At 36.3% G+C, this 15,106-nt stretch overlaps 1 protein-coding gene across 1 annotated transcript in view; it reads left to right on the forward strand.

Annotated features, from left to right (window-relative positions):
- Positions 1 to 15,106, forward strand: part of FAM83B (family with sequence similarity 83, member B) — a 44,882-nt gene that overhangs the window by 27,183 nt on the left and 2,593 nt on the right. The window contains exons 2-3 of the mRNA XM_010295771.1: positions 5,937 to 6,101; positions 13,639 to 13,763. Of these exons, the coding sequence (XP_010294073.1) occupies positions 5,937 to 6,101; positions 13,639 to 13,763 (290 nt within the window). The remainder of the gene's footprint in view (positions 1 to 5,936; positions 6,102 to 13,638; positions 13,764 to 15,106) is intronic.

Genomic DNA, 15,106 nt, shown 5'->3' on the forward strand with positions numbered 1-15,106 from the left:
TGTATTTTGCAATGGAAGGATGTGTTGTGCAAAGCATTTCAAGGCTGTGTTTAATTTTGAAAATTAATACAAAATTAATGAACTGTCATCTCAGAAGCACCCTGGTGTTAGCAACAGTGCCGTAAAGTAGGGATATCAGATGATTTATTAGGATGGTGCTAATATGAATTGCAGCAAGCATAAACTGGATGTAGACCCTCAACCATAAACAACAGCATAACATACTTAAAAAACCTCACAATAATTTGCGGGACATATTATATAACTTAGTAGTGGGAAGGCTATCTGCACTGATCACAAAATTTGTTTCTCTTTCTTTTATGGTGCCTGAAACTCCCCCAGTCAATTTGCTGCCTGCCTCCTGTTGCTCACGGCGCGGTATGCAGTACCGTATCTTCTTTCTGCGCTGTTGCAAGCGTCATGACCTGCCTGCTTTCTGAGAAAGGCCAGATTCAGATAGCACTAATCTGTGCCGCAAGGAGATTCTCTCCAAAACAGATATCTGTAAAAAGGAATTTGACTGGAGTAGCAGGGAAGAGATCAACTAAAATAGAGTTAACATTTCTATCTGAAATGTGGCCTTGGGGTGAGGAAGGGTGGTGGTGGTCAAAAGCACGGCACAGGAATATGGATTTTTTTTCATAGCATGCCCAAAGTAAGCCTCACGTAGGTTACAAGAAATCAATACTCTTGCATCTAGGGTAGGTCTTCAGCATTATTCCCTACTACGTTATTGATATAATGGTAGGTATCTCTTTAGTAAAGCCTGACCTAAGGAAGCACCTGCATTAGAGGATTTATCTTTTTTACCGTTTATAGCAAAGGAGGTGTTAAATGACACACTCTGCAAGATATCCCTTAAAGAATTATAATTAGTGCTTGAGAAAGGAGCGAAGATACTGGGATAATGAAACTATCAGTAGTTCACAAAATAGACTTACAGAGCACTAGCAGTAAAAGCCTTTCACTACACGTATGCCTTAATTTCAGTACATACCCATTAAAAGGATTGATTTTGATGTCCTAAAACTGAGCTATGAAGATTAAAATCCATTGATTTTTCTTACTAAAATTCTTACCAAACACGGGAGGAGTAAAGCAGAAAAAACCCTTTACTCCTCAGTATTCTTTATTTATAGTCTCTGTTTTCTTTAAGACTCACAGCAAAGTTTATAATTACTGCCAAACATGGTAAAATGCGCTTGGGTTTTTACAGTGATTGGAGTGGAGATCTCCAAATCACTGAATTGCAGACTTGGTCAGCTGGAAGGGATCTCGGGAGGTCTGCAGTCCAACCTCCTGCTTAAAGCAGAGATAGCATAGCATTAGGATCTGACCAGGTTGCTTAGGGCTTTATCCAGTTGGGTCTTGAAAACGTCCAAGGATGGAAACTGGACAACCTTTCTGGCAACCTGCTCTATTGCTGGGCTGTCCTTGTTGGAATAAGGTTTTTTCCCTATATCTAGTCAGAACTGCTCTTATTTTAGTTTGACCATTGTCTCTTGTCCTGCCACCACTGTGCAGAACCTGGCTGCGGCTCCTTGAGACGCCGTAAAGCACTGGGGACTGCTGTAAGATTCCCTGAAGCCACCTTTGTTCCAGACTGAACAAGCCCAGCTCCTTCACGTTCTTTTCACAGGGCTCCAGCCCTGAACATCTTGGTGGCCCTCCCCTGGACATGCTCAGGACATGTTTAGTGATAGGTGTATTTGTACTGTTGGGATTGGCAAGTTCTTTCTTATAAATCTTGGAACAGAGTTAGTTTCTGAAGGTGAGAACCATTTAAGCAAATACAGTGCATGTGAATGGGCCCAAACTAGCAACTTCTAGGAGCAACGACTGGCCCTGTAACGTGATAGATCAACAGAACTGAGCATCAGCCGCCATTTACAGTCTCATAATATCCAATATGGTGTCATGTTACCGTGTACTTAAGGTCCTGTTTTGCAAGAATCTGCATATTTTTGCAGGAAATTTCAGCTATAGCTGTTTAGTTTAACCTTCAAAATACACATGTGTCTGTCTTTCATGAATCTTGTCACTAGTCTATTATGTAGAAGTGAGTCATTTCCTGAACTTGGAGATTATGAAAAAAAAAAAGATTTCATTTAAAGAATGAAAAGAATTTTGTATTAAAATGATCTGCTAGTTTAGAGGTAATGAGTTTTAAAATGTTACTTTACTCGATACTGTGTGAATTAAATAAGATACATCAGCTTACTGAAAAAATATGTTTTAAAATATTTGCATAAAAATAGTGCTATTCAACAAAATTATACTTCTTTGCCTGTACTTAAGCGTTTCTAAAATGTTAAAGTAATATGTGAAGCTTTACTTTTCTATTGCAAACCATAGTCTTAGTGTCAAAATACTAGTGAGAATAATAGAATATGGCTCTACTGGTGCCTTCATTTAAATTGATAAAACTATCGGCTTTTTAGGAGTAATTTTGTGCTCATTGACTTCAGCAGATTTTCTACTTCTGTAAGGATGCCATTGAATCCAGATTTTAACCTTAAAAAGCATTCACCACTTCAGAAAAAGAATTTGTAGATAAGATGGAAAGATTAGTAGTGACAAGTGAAGATTATTTAAATGTAATTTGGGGGGGAAGAAGACTAGTATAAAAATTGGTTTCTGCACTGTCTTCACTTTTAGTTGATCCCTGAAATGTGCTCTTGTAGCTGATACTGAATCAGGTGGTGGTAGTTCACTCTTAGTAGAACGTAGTAGTAGTTCACTCTTAAGTAACACTCTTAGTAGTTCAAGTATCTGCTCCACCAACTGTTTTCTCCTCCCTGAAAGTGTAAAATGCTTAATTATTCCCAACTGGGAACTCCCAACCCACCCTGATTTTTGATCAGGGTGATAATCAGTTTCTCAAGGTTTGGAAAGTTCTCCCAGAATTCTGGTGCTTTCAGCAGAAAACTGCTGCACCCGTCCAGTGTCCCTTGCATGGTTGGATGGCCTTTGTATTTCCTATAAAAGCATTGGTGCTTGCTCTTGGAAAGACCTCTGCATTTTGGAAAACAAATATGCTTTGGAAAGAAAATGTCAGTTTATAAGGAAACCTACTGTACAACATTGGAGTGTTCTACCTTGGGGGATTTTCTTGACACAGGATAGTGTTGTTATGCCCAAAAGAAATGGAATTTGTGGAATGGGCAATTTTCTGACCAATTTTCTGCAATTTGAATTCAATCACTTTTTCTTCCTTGCTGGATTTCACTGTCATGTGGCTGCTTCTTGTAAGTATCAGGGTGGAAATTAGCTCTGCGATGGCAAAAACAAATGTAAAAACACAGTAGTGAAATCTTTTCTTACAAAGTGATGCAGGAAGTAACTAATCCTGCAGCTATTACAGCTTTAATTAGAGGTAGATACACATTATAAGAATACCTCCTTTGCAGTAAACTTTGCCTACTTCTTTGGCAAAAAAAAAAAAAAAAAAAAAGGAAGTTTAATACAATTAAAAGCCAAAATATTCTATGACATTTATGGAATCCACTCTTTCTGCATCAAAAACTATGATCAAACACCTAGTCTGATTTATAGAAATCAATATACAGAAATGACCTCATCACTGTAAATGACTTTTTACTTCTGAATGTATATCATATGCATTGTTCAAATTTGGCCCTCTTCTTCCAGCAATTGAGCCTAATTATGTTTGTGTTGACTAGATTAATTGCTAAGAGTGAATGGGCAGGATAATGAGGGAATACAAGAGTCATCTTTGGCTTCCAGGGAACGCAAAAATGAATGTCCAGTTGGTTGTCAGATCGTGACTGTGGCTTTGCAGATATGTCCTTAAATCTGGTGAGGATTTTTCAGCTAGCACGAGCTCTAGATTTCAAAGTATAATTCCTATTCCAGCTCTGGAAGTGAAACCTACTTTTTCTTGCAAGACTACTTAGATGCTTTGCAGAATTGACTCCGAAATTAAAAAACTAGATGGTTTAAGAGCAATTCTACTAGTGAAGAGAAAGAGTTTCCCTGCTCATTCCCAAGTTACAAAATACCTGCATAGTAGTGCACATGCATCCCCCTCGTGCCACCTACTTACTGGCCTGCTTGCTTATGTATTTCTCTCCTTCCCTCTTCATAAAGATAGATATGGCCATTCTAGCCAGTGTTGGGTTTTAGCTTTTATTACTCATTCTTGTTTTTTCTTTCCTGTATATTTCTAGTATATTAGTCTTTGCAACCACAGACGCTACAAAGAAATTAACATCTTAGATATCTGCCATTGGAAAATATTAGAGTGATTTTTGAAGGCTCTAGTGTTGATTTGGAATATTTCATGTATTCATGTCAGTGTACGCTAATGAAGCCATTCAGGATTTTTCGCTTACATTTCAATAGATCCTTGAATGTAATGAGCACCTATTTCTAAAAGATCTGAAGAAAAGGAAAGGTTAAGAAAAAATTTAAGAATTTCAGAGGGAGGGGGACTCAGGTAATGTTACAGAACTATTTGATAATAGTTTCTTCTTTGGTCTTTTTACCTAACACACTTAATCTGTCTTGGCAGATTTCTGCTCAGACATAAGTGAAACAAGACAGATGAACAAATAGGGCTGCCATGTTCAGTTAACGTTTTGTATGTCAGAAACAAGACCAAGCAGAAGGTGCAGTCTAAAAGTGATGAGGTCCTTAGAGTCAACATAAACTTTTGTGGTTTTCAGTCTTTCCTGTCAAATTTAGATAAAGGAATATAATTTGTACTGTTAAAAATCACATTTAGGTTTTATTTTCAAAAGAATCAATAGAATGAATGAGGTAGTGCATGGGCATATTACCTAAGATTTTTGAAAGAATTGACTTATTTTACGCTATTCGGTTCCTCTCTGACTGGTGGATTTGTAAAGAGTCTTTTTATTGCCAGGTGACGTGTTATGGTAACCTGGGTGTGTGCAACAGCATTTACCAAATTTTGTGAGTGAGGTAAATGTTTCAGTTCTGGAATAAGATGAGTGATTGTAACTAAACAATTACAGCATTCAAGTTGAGGTACAAAGAGTTTAAAAATTAGTGAAAATGGAAAAACATGCTCACGATCAAGCCTGCTCTGATACCTGTGAAAGGCCTTATTTGATTTGGATTTACACCTGAGACATCTCATTGGAACTTTTCATGAAGACTCTAGTGGATAAGAATATTATCTTTAAAAGTTACACAGATACCTGTTCTCCCTCTGTTATTTCCTCTAACACTTCAATACTAGTTCTTTACAAATTGCTAATGATAAGTCAATAGCGTATCATCTCCAAAATACCATTAGGGGCACATTGCTTTTGCCAGTCAGAAATACTTTATCCCCATAGATTGAAGGGCATCAGTAGCTGGTGTTCCATACTCTAATCTTCTTGAACCAAGCTCTCACCAGCTGAGGAAGTTTCATCCCAGTAAGAGTGCTGAATCAGTATGGATCCTGAAGTCCTCAACTCCTCCAGCTCTTCAGCGTCTGCTTCTTGACTCCTTCAACCCCTTGAGCCATTAGCTTTAGAGAAGATGATGAAAGATGAAGAAGACCCTTGTGCAAAAATGTTACCTGAAGTTTTTTTTATGCACATTGCAGTTATATTTTAATGGTTTAATTTTTTCCAATGTATTCATATTGCTGTTTCCCCTTCCCTTCTATTGGATTTCCTTTTCCTTGTGTAACCAATCGCTACACACACTCACAACACAACTTTTTGCCAGACTTTGGTACTTGTGACAAATATCACACAAGCAATCACCTGACTTCTCAAAAAGAAGATCCAGTGGTCTTGAAAAGTGTTCAAGGTTAAGTGGTACCACATGGGAAATATTAGAACTTTTGGATGTGTAAAAAATATTAGTGTGTTAGCTGCCCTGAGCAAGCTTCAGTGAAGAGTTTTATGTATATATTTATACAGTACAATAATTTGCGTCTTTTCTGTTTTATTCAGGTCATTGCCATCGTTATGGATATGTTTACTGATGTGGATATCTTTAGAGAAATTGTGGAGGCATCTGCTAGAGGGATTGCAGTGTATCTCCTGCTTGATGAGTCAAACTTCAGCCACTTTCTGAAAATGACAGAGAAACAAGGCTGTCAAGTTCAGAGGCTCAGGGTAAGGCTTCCTGTGTTCCTGTGCATGAACATTTGCTACTCGTTCCTCCGCAACCTACTGAAAAGGGACTATTATTCAAAACATGATTATCGGATACTGCTTTTTAAAATTAAATAAGAGGTATAAATAGGTAAGCTCGCAGCAGAACCTTGTCAACAAATGTTTTTCTCTTTAGAAAGATTTTTATCTTTTTAATGTGTCAAAACAAGAGTATTTGATAGAACAACATAATTTTTCATATATTATTTATAAAATAATTTTCCATTATTATGTATTCAGGAATACTACCTGTTTGAAAAATTTAGCTTCTTTTTGCTTTCTCTTAAAGTAGTCTGCAAATAGAGTCATAAAGCTTATGTAAATTAATAAATTGCATACTTCATTTTATGCTCTTTTTCTTTAATGTTCTTATCTATTAAAATACTTCAAAAGGCCCAAGATTTTACTTCATTACTATTTTCCTGAAATCTATATTATCATGTCTGTCTGCATCATGTCTTAGAGAGTATTACTTTTATACATGAAATATGTAATCCTCTAAGAAAGATAACAAGAAGACTAACATTTATGTTTTTCACAAGATGTCCTGTGCCGCCCTAATACTTAACAGGGATTAGAATACAAACCGTGAGCTGCACTGACCTGACGTAAATGCTTCGTAAATACCTCTAGATTTACTGTACTGTAGATAGCACTGAAGAACTTCCAAGGACGTTGCCGGTTTTTTTGCAAAGCTCTGAGCACTGCCTTGGCTGAACTTCCATTGTTTCTGTAACTGGTTAGGCTATGTTTGCTCTTCGCAAAAACATTGTGAAAGATCTTCTCAGCAGCATGGATTTTAAGAATCCAGTCCAAAAATCAGTTAGGCCTGTTGTGTGTGTGTGAGGATCAAGAAGGCCTTTTATTAGAATTTTGGAGCCAACCTGTATTTTATACCTATATTTGCTCTGGAGTGTTGACTTAGGTCCTTAAAAGTATTCCCACACCCTTTCCATGCTTGTTTCTTGTGTATGAGTGTGGGGATTGCCCTCTGGTGGCTTAATACACAGAGCTGTGGGAACTTTTGGAAAGAAAACATAAACAAAATGTTGTGGGTCTGTAAACACTAGTCATGATTGCCTTTATGAAGTCAGTATTTGGCAATATTTCCATACTCTGGAACTTGAGATACCACCATTTCCTGATTACTTGGGTTAACTATGGCATAGAGTTTGGTGTATGTCTTTTTATGGCATGAGTTTTATCCTCCCAAAATAAAAGAAATTAGGTGCGTGCAGTTCAAGTGGTATCTCAAAAAAAGCTATAGTACGCATTTTCAAATTAATTCTGTGCAATGTGTATCTACAGCCAATTTGAAAGCTTAACTTCTTTTGGGTGGGTTCGAGGTTGTCTTTTTAATGTGGTTTTATAGACCTACAGGCATTTATACTAAAAGATTTAATGTAGGAATGTTGAAATATTTAATGTATGTACGTCAGAGTGGATTTTGTATGGATTAGTGTGGATTGAAGAGGTTTGGACTTGGCCTCTTCAGTGACATTATGTATTATATATTTTGGTTTCATAACAATGGGAGAAATAAAATACATCTTTACTCTGCAAGGCTTACTTAGAATACTTCAAGGTTTATCAGAAAATTAAAAATATGTGCCAAAGAGAGTTGTGTGCTGGGTTTCCAATTTAACTTGTAATAAAGCTGTTCAAATTAATGGTCTTCTCATCCAAGTGCTACTCCCAGTGACTGTTGCTCTGGGAATAGAAGCTTACTACTCCCACACTAATTGTCCTCTGCCTGTCTTGAGGATGAAGAGAAACTACTGGTGACTATTAAAAAACAGTCAGTACTTTGGAGAAGTTTTCTCCCTTTCTTTTTTTCCCATCATCTCAAGGTTCACAAAAAGCAAACCATCTTCAACTTTTTGTGCTCTTGGCTTTTGGTCCTCCCCTTCTGTTCAGAAAGCAGGAAGCGGACAGAGATGTATGGATCTGTTTCTTGTCCTTAGCAGCACTGGTCTTGTTATTCTCTGGCACGATTTGCTTCAGTCTTGCAGGAGTATGGCAGATGCTCCTCACGCCATGCACTCATGATGAGGAGTTCCTGTAAAGATTTTCTGACTCAACGCCTTCTTGGGCTTTTTTTCTCTTCCTTTGGATCAGTAAAAAATTAGATACAGTGATGAGTGAGACTGTTTTTTGAATTTAGATTTACAATTCAATAGTCTATATGAAAAAAAAGAGGATTTTATTCATAAGTCTACATTAAATATCTGTGCAGACAATTTTTCTCATATCTAGTCTGACTGCGTATCAGGATATGTTTCCCTCCATTGGAAGACATAACTGAAAAAATAGAGTGACTATATATTCTGTGATTATTATGTGGGTTCTGTATACCAGAATATGAAACCAGGGGTTTACTAGCAGCTTTTTCAGTCTTTCCTACAGGATTTCTTCTTGTGGGTTGTTTTTTACTTAGTGTTCACCTTAACATCACCAGTAGAACTCAATTCAAATAAACAATTCCTTTTTTATACATTCCCATTTCTCTTTCCCAGCTTTTATTTACCTGTTTCCTGACTGTCCTACATTTCTCCCCATTAATTAATGTGTTTCTCTTTTTTTTCTCATGTCTATCTAAGCTTCTTTTGATTAACTTTTTCTCAAGTCTGACTTGTTCGGTCAGCAATTTCTTTGCAAGGAAAAATGAAGAGTCATTACAGATTCTGACTTTTTTCAGGTGATTTTTCAAAAACTAATAACTGATTTTTTTGAGAGACTTTTTTCCCTGCTATTGACAGGTGCTGCAGCAAACTATGAAATAGATTTGCACTGCAAAATGCAGCACCAAGACAACAATCCCCAGAACCACCAAAAAGCTCAATGCAGTAACTTAATTTTGGATTAGAAACAATGAACCAGTGTAGGCTATGATGTTTAATGCCTAAGAAGTCAATCTAGCTCCTCAGCTGATGCCAGATCTTCATGTTTTATTTGATATGAGGTGAGGCATGTGGCAGAGCTCCATGCTCTGCAGAATCCTGTTTTTACTTCTCTGGCAATAATGAAGAATCATCTGGCTACAGGAGGGTTTTGAAAGCAATCTGGCAGGAACTGTTTATGGCCTGATACTCCTTTCAGTATTTTTAATGAATTGGAGGAATGAGAAAACAGAACCATGAATTGATTTTACTTTTCTTTTGTGAAGTCTACTCCCAGATATGCATGTTTAAATGCATAGCAGGATCTGCTTGTGAGAGCTGATTGCTGCCTGTTATTTCTAACCAATTTTATCACAATCATCAAAAGTTTTCCAAGTCTAAGACAAATTTGGTTATAGATAGATGTGCACAGCACGATTTTGTATCTGTGAGCAAACTTCTGTGCTAAGGGACTCCAGACTCCAGTGAAGTCACTGAGATTTTTTCTTCAGTGGTCATTGAATCAGATATCAAGGTCAGAATAGAAGTGAACTTGAAAACTACTTAGCAACTATTGTCTCTTAGTAATAAGAGAGGCCCAGGGTAATCAGTAATATTGGTAATGATGAACAACATGAGAAATGTGACTTTTTTTCCTTATAAACTGTTAGGCTAAGTATTAGGTAGACATGGGTTTTCTTCCTTGTGCATTTTTTTGACAGCAAGTACAGTGTAAGTAATTCAACACCGATAAAAGACTAGAGATAAAAAGTGCTGAAATAAGATCTTTGAGACCAGTATATTCATGGTACTTAACTCTCACATTGGAGGGTTTTTACTGATGAAAATAGATGGATAATATTGATTTATACTTTGAAATTTTAAATCATGCTTATGTGGCGCTCTCTGGGAAGGTAGTCGTGCAGTTGTACATAAAAAGAGGTTAGAGCTTCTTTCCTGTTCATCATTTGGGTCATTTAACTGGGTAGCCCTGATGGCCATCCTTAAACTGCAGCCACTGGATGTTTTAAATGTCCCTGAGTGTCCTATATCCTGCTATTGGAGGAGGGAGGAGATCCTGTGTCTGGCTTCAAAAACCTCCCTAAAACATCAAGTCCTTGATTAAATTATTCTTCCATACGCATCCACTAGCAGTCACTGACAGAAACCGGACCAGACAGACTTTCCGTTTGACTCACTATGGCCAATCTTACATACTTTTGTGTGTCCTGTTGAACTAGCTGGGATCCTTCGTCATGTGTGGTTTGTGGTTTGCCCATAATTTTCCTCTCGGGATTCATAAAGGAATTATTGCTTTACCCATGATGCATAACACTTGTGCAGTGATCAGTGACACGCTGCTGTTAGCGCTGTTAGCAGAGGAGTCCTGTAGCCTGAGGATGAAACCAAGTAGGAAGGTGAAGCCCAGCATTTTGTATCAAACAAGGATTGCAATTCAATATGTGTATATTTACTGCTTCTAATGTTAAGTGGAGTCCATTGTTATTATATATCCTCAAATATTGTCTGTATTTTGGGCAATTATTCAAATTATGCTTCCCTGGCACCTAATTAGAGGGTTTGAAGTAGGTGAAGAATGCCAGGTGAACTGTGGAGGAAAAGGAAGTGTTATGAGAGAAAGGTGAGCATGATCTCTGGCACATCCTTCGTAATGCTGCCATGGTCCTGTCTTTGAGTGGATGACCTACTGAGACAGGCAAAGAGTTGGCAGGATTAAGGAAGCAGGATGAAAAAGCTGCAGGAGAAATAATACTTGAGAAAAGGAGAAGAAAAAGGAGAACAGAGGAAGCAGTGACTAAGATTTTTTTTTTTTTAACCAGCAATTTAATGTAAATTTTATTCCTTTTTTGGATATGCCTACTTGAAGTTATATTTCAACTTATGAGTACCTAAGGCAAAGCTTTTTTTATATAGCGTGATAATTTGCAAGCCATTAGCCTTGCTTGTGCCTCCAGCATTCCAGATTCCCAAGTGATACCCTGTCCAATACCGATCAGACCTTATCTCAATAAGATTTGATGTGTTCAACTGGCACATCTTTAGGCCAGCATTACTTGTTATGGTTATTTTAAAATGGATAAGCTGCCTCTCAGGTTACCTTTTTCAAATTATAATGACATAAATATAATTTAATATAGTTAAATATAAATCTGACATACAAATATAATTAGATGGTATATAGAATTGGGTAGAACAGTTATTGAAGTACATGGAAATTTCATTACTAATTCACAAAATTTTATTTTATAGTAAGTAAGGGTTTATTATTGTGCTAATCTTTAGAATAGGTAAATTCCACTTTTTTCTTTTTTCAGGAATTACTTTTTCCAAGCAATTTAACTTTCAAATAAAATCTTTTTATTTAATTACTTTTACCTAAAGCTTGAGTAGCTGCTGGAGAAAGAATAATTTTCTTCAGTGGGATTGGTTTGTTCAAGGTTCAACAAAAAACACATTGGAAAAGCAGTAAAATTTACTTTCATTAATAAGAAAACTGCTAATAGGAGTGCAGAAAACTTGAAAGACACAATGCTAGATTGTCAAAAGTGATTAGCAGGTAAAGATGCAAAATTATGTTAACATCCTGTTCAATAATGCAAATTGGATTGTTATTGTTATTGATTCTTTTTTAGCTGTTTCTTAAAATAGACCTAGGCATCCACCTGTATTTTCACTTTTAAATATTTTACCTTTTAAAATTTTACAGCATTTCTAGATAATACTGCTTTTATTTATCTAATTAAGAGATAAACTTTATGGTTTATGTTTCTAGCACAATTGTAAGACATTTTGGTCACAAACAAAAGTAATTTTTAAATGCTGTCTTTGTACATTGTAACTGAGTTGCATTTTTGTTCAAACAGAGCTTGCCAAAAATGCTAAGTAAAAACTCACTTAATAAATAAATAAAATTTAAAGAACTTGGATAGCTTGAGTTAAACCATAATTTGCCAACTCAGCAGCTTTTAAGTGTAACTCCTGCTTCTTTGATTTGATTTTTCATTTTGATCAATGTTTTACAATACCAACAGTGAAATATATGCTGATTTAGAAAGCATGTGTTATTTGGTAATGCGCTTTCGTTTCATGGAGTTTTTCTCCGAATTTTTTGAATTTTCTATTTGGAAAGATAAATTTCATTGGACTGTAGGAGACACTATCTTTAAAAATCGTACAAACTCTGTCTGTTAGAACTTCATATGTTTTAAGTAAATGTGTAAAAATGTCCATTTTGCTTCCTGAACAACCCTAATCCGTCTGTACCTGGCCTTTACAGATCAGGTCTGCTGTGATTTTCATCCTGTCCTTCTAGCAGTCCTGTGAAGGAAGACATTCCTCTGTATTCACAAGTCATATTTCACTATTTCATTTTACAGTCTATGTAATAATCATATAGATTCTGTTTTCTTACTGCCAATGCTAAAGTACAGACTTCACTCCCACTGGAATACTTGTAAACTACCACAAATTAGCGTTGATAGAACAAATATTGCAAGGCTAGAAACTGCAGTAAATACTGTGATCATTCACAGCTGTATTCCAGGCTATTTTTATGTCTTCTGCAGCATTTTATTGTCTCACAGCCATACGAGGTAGATGCTGTAGGTCGGTTTGCATTGAATATAAATTTTATTTTTTCTATAAATAAGCAACTTGCTGTAACAATTTCTGATAAATGCCTTTTTTTCTTTCTACATCCATGTAAGTACTTTTTGAGAGTTATTATTAGTCCAGTCCAGAAGGTATTGTAACACTTCTTTTGAATTTTTTATTTCTAGGAGCTTAAAAAACCCCAATGACAGTAGAGACCAAAAAACAAAAAAGAAATTACACTGGCTTAGCTGAATCAATTTCATCCGTGGTCTGGAAGAAAAACTGACCACTTGTTTGAGATCCAACATGGAAAATTTCCCAAGTGCAATTTACTGAGTCCACATGAGTGAAGCATAAAGCTTCTTAATAGAATTCAAACTTAGCTGCTGTTTCGAGTCCGTGCTGCCTGTGCATGTTGTGATAGCATCCCTGAATTTAGAAATGTGATTGATCTGATGGTGCAAAGCTGATTGAGAAATCTTACTGGTGGTAAAACTGCAAGGGATTCTGGCACCAGGTGGTATCATTCAAGGGATCATCTCAGAATCGAGTGCCTCTGTGTGTAGATATAGCACGCTTGCTCAGTTAAATGAATTAGTGATCCTGTCTCTTTAGATGTTGTCGCTGATTAGCTGAGATGCTTGGAAATCTTCTAAATATTGTATATCAGATGATGAAAATATTTTTTTTTTTTTACAGTACAAAACCTCTTTCTCTTGTCAAAGACTTCTTGTGCCAGAAACTCATTTCTTGGAGTGGTAGCTATGGCAAAGAAGAATTTCATTTTCTGTGGCCTAGGGAATCTCATCAGTCTTGGAGACAAAGCAATAACTTGCCATTTTGAGTCCCTAGGGGACAAGTTTGATCAGAGTTTACTTTCCTGTAAAGTTTATTAATATGCAATAATATAACTCTTCTCCTACTGTACCTCTGACTTTTAAACCCCTGGATGCTAAGTATGGAATATAGTATACCAACTGAAGTATTTCAATTGTCTTTTTCAGAACATGAGGGTGCGGACAGTAAAAGGACAAGACTACTATTCTAAAACAGGAGCAAAATTCCATGGAAAAATGGAACAAAAATTTATTCTTGTTGACTGTAAGAAAGTTATATATGGTTCTTACAGGTAAGACCAGTCACTGAGGTGTCTGTAGGAAATCTGTCATCTCAGTACCTCTCCTATTGCAAATTTGTTCTTTTTTCTATTTCTGAAAATTCATCCATGGGAAAATTTTATTCTCTTTCCTGGAATTTAACAAGTTTTCATAGATACTTATTGCTAACTAGCCTAACACAGGGCCAAATTTTGAGATCCTCTGTTAATTTTTCACGGATAAGAAATAAAGGATATAACTTTTGCTACAGCTGGAGACTTGCTAAAAAAAGAGGAAAATCCTGATATGTCTTATATTTCCTGAATTATTCTTGTTTAACATTCACTCCAGAAAAGGCTGACAAATTATTTCATAAGCTCTTTTGTCTAGTTCCTTCTCATAATAATCTTCTAAAGCTAACATTATACACCTATTCTATGGCACTCTGTAGTGTATCATGGTCAAATTCAGAATTGCCCAAGTTAAGTTGACATAGTCTCTCTTTATATTTGGCTAAGTTTCTTTATTCTACTTTCCATTTTATTTCCAGTGTATGTGTGCAAAGCATAGGCTGGCAGAACTTACAGCTTTGCAGAACTGGAAAAAAATTTAAGTTAAAGCCGGGACAGTTTTCTCTCACACGTTATTAAATATTTTCCTTCTTTTTACGCTACACTTCTTTCCTTTGGCCTACTGAATTAGTTTCTGCCAGCGTAGCGCCTGGGTGCCAGGCACTGACTTTCATATATTTCCACCACTGTAAGCTTGCAAAAGTCTGGCTTTTTATTTCCTCTGAGACTTGGCCAGCCCCAAATTCAGACTGATGTATAGAAATGGTAGTGAGGTAAGTGACAAGTTCATAAATGAATTGGTGTAAGAGAGTACAGGGAGAGTCTGCCTGCGTTGACATCTACACACAGTGTTAGAGTCTATGAGAGTGTGGTAGTTTTTCTCATTTCATTTTGAAAAATAACACTGCTTTAAGACCTAGCATGACAGTACAACAGAAAAAAGGAAAATTCCCTTCATCAGAGTGTCATCATCGCAATTAAAAGAATTGTTCATATCCAGTCTGGTGTGCATAGTAGAAAATGTAAACTTTTTAACAAATCTGAAGTGCATCTTTTTGAAAATGTGTTTAGAGTGAAGTACATTCAGAATTGTTGACGCAATTCTGCATACTATTTCAGGTGTATTTTTTTCACAGTGTAACCACACATTAACATTCTTTGACTCAGGAGTAAATACAGTAGGTCTAGTCAATCCTGGCATCGTTTTTGTAAAGGTAATTTACAAAAGTACTCCACAGTTCTACATTTGTGAATACTTTTTTGCCTCTTAATAGGGGCAATTAAGTAGTTATAGACTCATTCCT

The sequence above is a fragment of the Phaethon lepturus genome, unplaced genomic scaffold (genome assembly GCF_000687285.1).
Source record: "Phaethon lepturus isolate BGI_N335 unplaced genomic scaffold, ASM68728v1 scaffold5841, whole genome shotgun sequence".
Classification (NCBI taxonomy): Eukaryota; Metazoa; Chordata; class Aves; order Phaethontiformes; family Phaethontidae; genus Phaethon; species Phaethon lepturus.